This window comes from Papaver somniferum, chromosome 5 (assembly GCF_003573695.1).
Source record: "Papaver somniferum cultivar HN1 chromosome 5, ASM357369v1, whole genome shotgun sequence".
Lineage (NCBI taxonomy): Eukaryota > Viridiplantae > Streptophyta > Magnoliopsida > Ranunculales > Papaveraceae > Papaver > Papaver somniferum.
This window is the reverse complement of record NC_039362.1, coordinates 146,337,136-146,347,903: the sequence shown is the minus strand read 5'-3', so window position 1 is coordinate 146,347,903 and position 10,768 is coordinate 146,337,136. Positions and strand designations below refer to the sequence as shown.

Genomic DNA, 10,768 nt, shown 5'->3' with positions numbered 1-10,768 from the left:
AAAAAAAAAAAAAAAAAAAAAAAGTTACGTAGAAATTAAACAAGAACACATAAAATAATTCCCACGATACGAAAACCAAAGGGTTGTGACTCTTATTTATAGGCGTAAAAAATAGAAGTGTCCTACTAGAGAGCAGATTCCTAATACAACTGTACAATCAGATTCCCAAATGAGTTGGTCCAAGACTAATTTAGGAATCATTATGTTGTTTCCTAAAGTTAAAATCGAACCATAATATAGCTCAAAGGCAATATTGTAACACGTAAAAAGAAATCAACACACAAACTTTTCTATACTAAAATATACATTGTGGTCATATCTTGCAAGTTTTTTAACACTTTTTCTGCATTTGAATTACTATGAAGTTTTTAGTCTTCCATGGAATCCACCGCGCCACAAACACCGATAACAATGAGTTCGATATGAGTTGTTGGACTCGGATTCTAACTCGGTCGAAGCAAAACGGATCAGACTGCCTTCAACTTTTTGAGCGTCTTGTGCACATATATTCTTCAATGAACACCTTACCTTGTATCACTATAAGTCTGTAACCCGCATTTTATACTTATCAACAAAATATTGAAATCGTGAATCACAAAGGGCAAATTCAGTTGAACTTGTATGCACATTTTTTGGTTTTCATGGAAGAAGTGAATCAAAGTGGACTCCGGACATGTTAGTGTAAATGGATTGGGCTATCAAAATATGAATTTCTTTTGGCGCCATTCACATATTTGGGCAACTCCTTAGAACCAATAAAGATTATTTTCAACTAAGGTACTAGAACGACTGATCTTTTGGTCATTCTTTTTCAATCGATTAAAAAAAAAAATGCATTGATCAAGAAAGAATAGACAGTACCACTAAATGGGCACTCACCGGAAAAGTAACAATTTCCTGTAAGGCAAGGAAATCCCTATTTTTGACTCCAATCCAATATGGTGCCAAGGCACAGTGTACGTACATAACACACCCAGTAATAATGAATCCTCTCCTTGTACACTTGTGCAGTTCATCAAAGTGTAGCTCCAAATCTGCTACATTCTGTCCTGATGCAAGCTCGAAAATAAGGTCGTCGAAGGTAGAGGTTGTCCTTTATGTTAACCAATGAAGCACCATTCAGTGTTTTAGGAATCGAAAGGGACTTCATTTGGTTCACATTCAATCACCGAAACCGTGGGGCATTAAAAAAAAATCTTGAAGTACTAGTCATAACCTCTAATCCGCCATCAATCTTCCCGTGTCCAGGAATCCTTCTAATTAGCAGTCAAAATTCCAGACAATGAGGAATGCAATTACATTCTGACTGCACTAAACGGGAAGTGAAGAGAACATGTTCAGAAGCTAAAGTTGCATGAGCATGAAATTCAATAGCAACTGCTTTTAGCCATTCCTCGTCTCTTTTTTCTTCTAAAAACAATAAATTTCCCTTGAATACTACAAGACCCAAAATTTGACAGGTTCTCTGAGAAAAACAAATGCTTGCGTGGTGTGTTCATTGAGCTTGGAAGTCGCAACTGCTGTTTAATTATGTAAAAGCGTACTATCTTTGATAAATCAAATAAAGAAGTAAAGAACCAAAGTTTCCTAATTAACAAAGATATGGCATCTTAAAAATATAAGGTATCTGTTTGGCGCATTTCTTGTTTTAGCCCAAGCAAATTTAGCAAAAAAATAAATAAATTAATAACTTGGAACGATACTCTCAAGCACTCCTGCACTGCACACAAGTATAATGAAAGCATAAACACAATCATACACCACGCAAGAAGTAGACGAACAAGGAAGAAAAGCAAAGGAGATGATACATTAAAGCCAATAACCTCCAAATTACGTAATGCAAACCACCTAAATCATGAATCCTTATTCATTTTTATTTTTATTTATATATTTCGTACATTTTATATCATATGTATCCCTTGAAAGATTTCTTCCAAAATCTTCATCTTCTCATTGAACACTGTAACACCAAAATGAACATTGAGAAGACAAAAAAAAAGTTAGATTACGTAATGATATAGACTTAATGACTGCTTGGATGATGAATTTACCTGTCGCAGTTCATGTCAGGAGAAATGAGTGGGAATTTATAAAGTGTCCATCCACAGTTGTTTGCGACATCTCCGACTCGGGTATTGTTGACGGTACCGATAATAGGAACAGCAAGCTTAATACATTGACACACACTTATTCTATCTTGCTTCTCTGGAAGCTGTTGGTCGAGTGCTCTGACGTTGTCGCAGCAACCTGTTGAAGGTACTGGATCAAAGTTTTTCAAGTATGATAAACAAGGAGCGAAGCTAGTGATGACTGTATCACATGAAGGTGCAACACTCATGGCTGGTTTTAGAACCACCAAGAGAGTCATTAGTACGCAGGCAATGAACTTAGAAATCATGATGAGTATGTTAACTAATGAAAAAAACAACTAAATTTGTGTTTCAATTGGTAATGAAATGTTGAGTCTATGCTTAATGGTGATGATTTATGAATATATTTATATAGATTTTTACCCAATTCAGTTCGGGGTATGCTCAAAATTTGGTCATGCTTGTTACCATTTTGAACCGTATCCCACTTTTACTGCGGCTTCATTTGTGTACCCCATCATGCAAATTTTATGAACCTTGAATACTTGTGTGTTGGATTTTATTTTGGGTCACTAACTTGCAGTCTGGCCACCTAAAACTTGAACTCTACATTTTGGAAAATTCTCTGTGCCTATGATGTCTGGCCGCCTAAAATCCAAAAATCGGGTCTTCTCTTACTTGACATCTGAAGCAACCTTGTAATGTGTAGTTCTGTCACTGCTTTACAAAACCTCGCCTGACTAGAAGCCTCACTAATGGATTCGACCTCTTTTAAGCTTTTGGGTTAGTCTAAACAGGGGGTACCACATTCAAGGGGCGAAAAATCTTGCCATCAGTTCAAGAGATGGAAAAAATGTGAGGTCTAGGACCTGTAGAACTTTTCATCGATAATCTTTGTGATGCGAGTAGAATGGTCCGAGATGACGGGAGGGAATTGAGCCTTACTATTATTGAAGTTGTCAAGCCATTTCATGTTTATCTTTGCCCTGTCGAGCTTGGAACTTGGAAGTGATATATGCCTGTTTCCGCTAGTAAAGTGCACTTGAGGAGGTCGTCAAAGTGATAATCTCATAGCCTCGCCGTCAATTCTTCCCGGAGCAAGAAGTGAAACTCATATAGGTCAGTCTTCGTCTCTTGAATATGTCTGGCTAGGAAAAATCTCTAGTGACCTGTTAGTTCCCTATCAAGTGTATTTGGGTGAAATTTGTGCCACCACAAGTGCAAGTGTTTATGTTGGCTGCAACACAAAATGCCACACCAACAACAATCTGCTAAGGAGCGCATGTCAGATGAAAAAATTGGAATAGTCCGTATCCTGAAACAGTAAATCATCTTCTACTACATTGTAGCTGTGTATAAAGGCATCAGTGGTTTCAAGATCAGATGGGTTCAACAGGTTCTGTTACTTCACAACTAGAAGCTTCAATTACAGAAAAGGGAGAAACATAGGAAGGAAAATTTCGCCTCCCGTAATGTTTGCAATTTGTTGGGCTGAGAGGAACAAAAGAACAATAATAGCTCGCAAACAAGCCAGGCCTGAAGGTACAATCGGACTCGCAAGTTTCAGAACTAATAGCTCACTGGAAAGTTATAATAGGTTGCAAGTAAATTTCAATTTTGAATTTGGGAGATTACGCGCTGTAAAATGGAGGCTTGACCTCATTTTTTTTCCAATTAACCTTTTCCCCAAAACAAAATACCCAGTTCAATTTTCATCGTGCATGGTGCATGCTACCTCGTGGGCAGAAACGTGCATGGTGCGTGCTACCTCGTGGGTGGAAAATGAATTAGTAGTTCAATAATGACGATGTTGACTAGGAAAAACAGACATCCTTCCATTCATCACTTGAAGTCATCTTCATTTTCTATTCAGCATAGTCGTGCTTCACAGCTTTCTTTTTCCATGGACAGCCATTAACACATCCCCAGGACTAATCGAGCAACCTTAAATTGTTCCAGTTACAAACACTTACGGGTGGAGTTGTAAATTTTTGGAAAGCACAGTTGTAATAGGAATTAAGTTTAACTAGACCCTTAGATTTGCACGCTTAAGTAATGCAAACTGCAAACTGAACGAGCGAGAGGGGGAAAAAAGTTGAGAAGAAGTTTTAGTTAAAAATTACAAAAGTGACTATATGAAAATAAAATACAAATGATCCTCCAATTCATGTGCAGTTTAGCAAACCTAGTAGTATGTGACTCGGATCATCTAAGAAGAGGTTTGAATTACAAACTACAGATAACAAAAACACCCCTTCCGTCAAGAAAAAAAGAAGAAAATTCTTGTTCATATCATTCCTTCTAGGTAGTTTTCGCTTTAGGACCCTTCTTCTTGGCTGGTTGTCTCTTTGGGATGGAGTTCTTCATCCCAAGGAAAAAGAGCAAAGCGCCAAATACTGCAATGACCTGCAACGAAAATGAGATGAATGTTTAGTGGAAGAAATCCATATGGAGATCAAATAAAGGTTCTGACTTACTTAACCTGATTTTAACATGGGTCAACAACACAAGACCCAACCAGGTGCTCACTGTGGTAAAAACTAATAAACCCTAACAGATGACAAGTTATGCTAAGATACGCAAATTCAAAAGGGCATTATCATGCATACTAGTTTGATCCTTCAAATCAAAAAGATAAGACCCTCAGGCATACCTGTGAGTACTTGAGGAGAAGTTCAACAAAATCGATCTTGGCAAGGCCAGTGTTGCAGATGGTATGCAAAACAGGAGAAGCAGCAAGTTGATGCAAAAGCTGCAAGATATAAACACAATCACTGCATAAGATGCTACATATTACAAAACAACACTACAAGAAAGTAGAGAACTCAGAACTTAAACCGATAAAGAATACAAACCAGCAAATAAGCTCCGAGAGAGCTACCAAAGATGAAAAGAACACCTCCAATACCCTTGAAAGCTACTGATGCTGCAACCAAATGCTTAATCTGCGAATAAAATATGCCAAGGTTGCCAAATCATACAAACATCAGTATTCAAATATTTGAATGAAGATTCAGTTTACCAAAAACAAACTGAGGTCAAGAGTAATAAAAAAAACGTGATGTTCTTTTTCTTACTTCGATATCTGGAACTTCAAGCCCAAGATTAGAGGTCAGATGATTTGTGAACAGTTCATACTTTGGTTTGAGAGCCTTTGCTGCTGGCCCACCATCAACTCCGAATTCACTGAATCTGCAAACATGTAAAGGCAATGTCAATTCATATCAAAGGCAACCCCATATTTCTTGTTAAACGCATTAAATAAGATGAATAATCCTATGTAAGACTTTTATAGTTCTAGGGAAGCGAAGAAAATCAGCAGTAATAAGAACATATAGAATAGCAGTACCATATCATAAAACAGGTTTACACTCAGTGAATCTCTGATTAATTAAAAAAGAGAACACAGAAAAGGCAAGTATTTCTGCTGGCCCAACTGAAACGGTTGGGTTGATGTAATTATGAGTTTGCTACTGCAAATAACAATGTTCAAGTATATGAAAGGATTTTTATAATACACTAGTATAATACGCAACAAATAGTGTCTGCCACATAGCCAACCAATCGATCAACACATAAGAAGCAACATCAAATAGGATCATGTTGAGACATGGCATACAAGAAAGTCTTAAAGGGGGAGCACACCACCAACTACAAATAGAGTATACGAAATCCTGACAGCACTAACGATCCACATCCACGAGATTTTTCCTGAAAGAAAGCTACTACGAGCATGATGAAGAACACTTATTCACACACACTTCAACCAATTGACCCAATAGAACAAAATTCAGTCGGATGTTTGTTCTTCCACAGCTTTAACAATGAGAGGATAAAAGATTCAAGATGCAAAAGTTAAAGAATAACCACCAAACATTAAACCTTGGAACAAACTCGGAAGAATTGATATCAAACACACCACTTGCTGCAGCTACAGGATAACTAAAAAGGAATTAATTTCTTCCAATTATGTAACTGATTAGATCTTTTAAGATTAACTAGTTGTTTGATTTTCTTTGCTTTTTGACAGATATTGGGTTTAAAGCCTAATATAATAGGTTAGATCTGAATTTAAGTAGCAACCTAGACAGACCATAACACTTTCCAGAGTTAGTGAAGAAACCACAATGAATGGCAATGTAGCCATAATCAATACCCTGCTCCTACCTAAAGAATATCTCAAGAATTGCTAATCTCATTGACAATTGAACTGATCAATCCTCACGCAATTCCTCAATCTCACAATTCCGTCATAGCAAACCCTAGCATCTAAAATACAAGGTTTAGATGAAGATCCCTTCTTCCCTTTATCATTATCATGTAAGTTAATTATTCATGAAATTATCGACCCAAAACAGATCAAGAATAGCATTACAACAAACAAAGCCATGACTAATAGATCTGGTACAAATTCAAATAATTGAACCACGGGAATTCCAAAAACCTAAAAACACCAGATCCAAGACGAAAAAGATAACGCGAAGATAATCTTTTAAAACAAAAACTAATTGAAGAAACAAAACAAACAAAAAAAAATTGTAATGGAACAGAGATTGAAGAAACAAGAACAGATCTGAGAAGAAAGCTTACTCTTGCCATGCAGCGAGGATGAAAACGGAAGCGAAAAGAACTCTGCCTGCAAACGAGATGAACCCCATAGTTTTTTATGATAATGCTAATGGAAACTCTGTTTTTCTCCCTCTCACAGAGAATATCTCGCTTACAAATCAGAGAAGAAGAACGAAAGAAGAACGAAGAAGGAAGAAAGGAACCTTGTTTGTAGGGAGGCTTATAAGAAGAAGAGACCCAGCAACCCACGAAATTTGTCCTAGTCTTTTGTGTTTCCCTAAATACCCTTTTGTGAATTTATTTACGAATAGTGCCATTGAAATTCAAATTTTGAAAAATTCAAATGGTTGACGTGAAAAGCAAAGATGATTCCAAAATATGAGGTGCTATAGTCGTGGGTACGCACTGTAGTTTTCTTTAAAAAATCAATGTGATTAGATGGTAGGATTGGTTTTCATCGGAGGGGACCTGCTAACGCATGGGTTATTTCGGTCGAACATGTCTTTGCATGATTTATATGGGCTGATTCAAGCTACATTAGGGGCTGATACCAGTTCATCGATCTAATGGTCAGGATTGCCAAAATTTGTTTGTCTTATATGGACTGGTATCAACCCATATAAATCATGTGTCTTTGTACGAACTCGAAAAAACAAGAAGGTTAATTATTTAAATCCTGTAAAAGGAGAAAGCAAGAAGGTTAAGTATCCTAAAATGATTTGAAATCCATGCACTGCAGAATTGGTAAACAAAGAAAATAAAAACTTATTTCGATGAAATCAATGAAAGGTATATTGAAATCAGAATAAAAGTTGTTAATTATAAGATTATAATATATGTTGAAGATTAAAATCATAAAGAAAACTGAGGATGGGGCAAAGATTTCGAATATTTCTCGAAATAAAAACCTAAAAAAGTTGATTTTGGGTAAAATCATTAAATCTAAACTAAGGAGTCATATTAAAAGATGCGAAAAATCTAATCCGAGGGAGATTTGGTATTAGAGGAATAAAACAGACTAACATCCAGATTGTAAAAAATTGAGATAAAAGGAAATCGAAAAATTGATTGGTAGGTGCTAGGGTTTTCGCACGGCTCAAGAGCGGAAGGTGCAGGATCAATTTGAGTTGTTTCTTAAGCAGTGACAAAGTTCTAACATTCTAGTCCCTTAACGCCATGCTTTGTCTCAGTTTTGAGGATTATCCTTTTAGCAAGTTACGTTTTTCCTTTATTAGAAGAAGATTATGCATAATCTAGTTCAAATTCTTTCTTTCCAAGAAATAATCATTACTTTAAATCCATTTTCGTATCAAGACCAATCCAAGTTTAGTCCAACACCTAATTTCAATATATATCAATTTTCATGCATGTTAAACACTTCGCGAAACATTCTTATGAAGTGGTTAGTTCTACACCTCCATATTTATTATAAATTTCATCCTCTGATAAAGGATATTCCTATCACAGTGCAACAAAACAATACCATCTCTGTCATTATGTTTCTTCCATTTATTTTTTCCTTTATCCATTCTCAAAGAACAGAAAACATGTCAAGTGTTGCAAAAATTTCAGCTCAACTAGCAAAAAGTTGCTCCTTGTCTCAAAAAACCACTAAGCCTGTTACTTTAGAAAGAAAAGGAATGTTTGTTAAATCTTTTGCTCTTATTGATCTGATCTGTAGAGAGGATGAAGTAATATCTAGAGGTGCTCTAAACGTTACTCTCAGAACTATTTGGGGTTTCTATCATGAAGTCGTAATAATCAGCACAAATAGGAGGAATATGTTTATTTTCAGACTCCATAATAGTGAGATTTATCAAAGGATTTTAAGGGTTTCTTTCCTCAACATGAATATGGTGAAAATGTAAACTTTGCACTTTTCTATCAAGGGTTTCCTTCCTCAACATGCAAAAACTGCTATGTTTTTAATCATAGCCAGCAATATTGTGGAATATGTACCGATCTGGTACAAATCGAGAAAGGTTAAACAATAAATGAACGGAATTGAGACCGGAATTAGTAACTATGTCGTAGCAGCCCTGTTTAACACTCCATTAATATCAACTTAAGTTCTTAAACAGTATTATTACAGCTTAAATACTGACCAATAGAAAAGGAAACCCTAAATTAAGTGATTAACCCGAACAAGACACCTGTCAAGAGCACGCAGGCTCAACTGGACCAGTAACTAAACGGCTGGCAACATTATTTAGGCAGACGAAATGATGATGAGGGCACACTCACACAATAACTCAAGAAGGCACATGACAATACCCTTCCCATCAGCACATCCTTGCCCTCAAGGATGAAATTTAGGAAAGTGGTGTGTAATGTAAGTTGTATCCTCCCAAGTGGCATCCGTTGGTGCAGCGTTTTTCCATTGTATAAGAACTTGAGGAACATGGGAGCCATTGCATGAGATGTTTCTGGAATTTAAAACAGCATAAGGAATGACAAGAACTGTACCATCAGTGTCCAGCACAGGGAGAGAAGGAGCTGGTACATGGTGGACTCCAATAGGTTTCTTCAATTGAGAGACATGGAAAACAGGGTGAATACGTGCTTCAGCTGGCAATCTGAGTCTATAAGCAACAACACCAATTTTCTGTTCAACAAGAAAGGGACCATAGCATTTGGCAGCTAACTTGAGGTTGCTCTGCTGGAGCTTCAAATACAATAAGTCACCAACCTCAAAAACTCTGTCAGTTCTTGATTTATCAGCAAAGAACTTCATTCTCTCCTGAGACTTGAGGAGAGTATCCTTTAAAAGATCAATCATAGCATCCCTTTGCTTTAAATAAGCCTCAACATCAGCCACAGTAGTAGTAGCAGTGGAGGGGAAAGTCATATGAGGAGGAAAGTATCCATAGAGGGCCTGAATCAGCTTCAGACTTGTATGAAAGTTGGTGTTGTACCACCATTCTGCAAGGGGTATCCAAACATGCCATTTCTTGGGCTGGTGACCACACATACACCTTAAGACACTTTTTAGGTAATGGTTAACTCTCTCAGTTTGACCATCAGTTTGTGGATGGTATGTTGTGCTGAGCTTCAGTTGAGTTCCCAAGGCTTTGAATAAGTCCTGCCAAAAATTACTAGTGAAAATCTTGTCCCTATCAAAGACAATGGAAGCAGGCATCCCATGTAGCTTGAATACATTAGAAATAAATTCCCTAGCAATAGATGAGGCATGTGTAAGGATGGTGTGAGCCAATGAAGTGATTTTATTTGGTCAGTCTGTCCACTACAACCAAGATAACAAACTTTATTTCACTCATAGGTAATCCCTCAATGAAATCCATTGCTGAAGTAATCCAGCAGGGAAAGTGTTTTCTCCTTTGTTTGTTTGACAAATATCACAAGTGGAAACAAAAGTAATAATGTCCTTCTTCATAGCTGGCCAAAAGAAGTAAGACCTTTCCCTAACATATGTTGCCTGAATGCCAGAGTGTCCTCCTACAGCTGAAGAGTGTAGAGATGCTAGAATCTTTTGCTTGATGTCAGATGAAGAACCCACATAAAGTCTGCCTTTATATCTTAAGATGACCTGCAAGTAAGTATAATTTGGAGCTGATGCTGGAGACATGACCAACTGAGCTATTAAACTTTGAGTTGTAGTGTCAGTTCCATAACTCTCAATAAGTTCTTGAGTCCAAGCAGGCTGAGAAATAGAAAATAGATTTGCAGCCACTAGGGGGATGAGGTCTTCTTGAGAGTGCATCAACTACCTTATTGTCACAACCCTTTTTGTACTGAATTTCATAGTCATATCCCAAGAGCTTCATGAGCCACTTATGCTGCAAGATAGTGGAAATCTTCTGATCAAGGAAATAATTAATGCTCTGGTGATCTGTCCTGATGACGAAATGATTGCCCTGCAAATATTGCTTCCACTTATTTACTACTTGAACAATGGCCAACAACTCATTTTCATAAGTAGAGAGTAATGCAGCTCTTGGTCCCAAGGGTTTGCTGTGGAAGGCAATGGACCTATTATCTTGCATAAGGACAGCTCCAAGACCCACATCACAAGCATCCGTCTCAAGGAAAAATGGCTTAGTAAAATCAGGTAACTCCAGTACTGGTGTAGTAGTCATAGCAGTTTTAAG

The 10,768-nt window shown here is 37.1% G+C and overlaps 2 protein-coding genes across 2 annotated transcripts; both read right to left on the bottom strand.

Annotated features, from left to right (window-relative positions):
* Positions 1-1,650: 1,650 nt before the first annotated feature.
* Positions 1,651-2,459, bottom strand: LOC113277944 (non-specific lipid-transfer protein P5-like). Its single transcript, XM_026526907.1, has 2 exons — positions 2,052-2,459; positions 1,651-1,960 (listed from the first exon to the last, which is right to left on the bottom strand). Exons 1-2 carry the CDS (start codon positions 2,396-2,398, stop codon positions 1,951-1,953), a joined length of 357 nt encoding a protein of 118 aa, XP_026382692.1. The 5' UTR covers positions 2,399-2,459; the 3' UTR covers positions 1,651-1,950.
* A 1,706-nt stretch (positions 2,460-4,165) lies between these two features.
* LOC113283101 lies at positions 4,166-6,886 on the bottom strand. Its single transcript, XM_026532256.1, has 5 exons — positions 6,681-6,886; positions 5,168-5,282; positions 4,946-5,035; positions 4,744-4,842; positions 4,166-4,496 (listed from the first exon to the last, which is right to left on the bottom strand). The coding sequence occupies exons 1-5, from the start codon at positions 6,746-6,748 to the stop codon at positions 4,392-4,394; spliced, it is 477 nt and encodes a 158-aa protein (XP_026388041.1). The 5' UTR covers positions 6,749-6,886; the 3' UTR covers positions 4,166-4,391.
* Between the last annotated feature and the right edge of the window lie 3,882 nt (positions 6,887-10,768).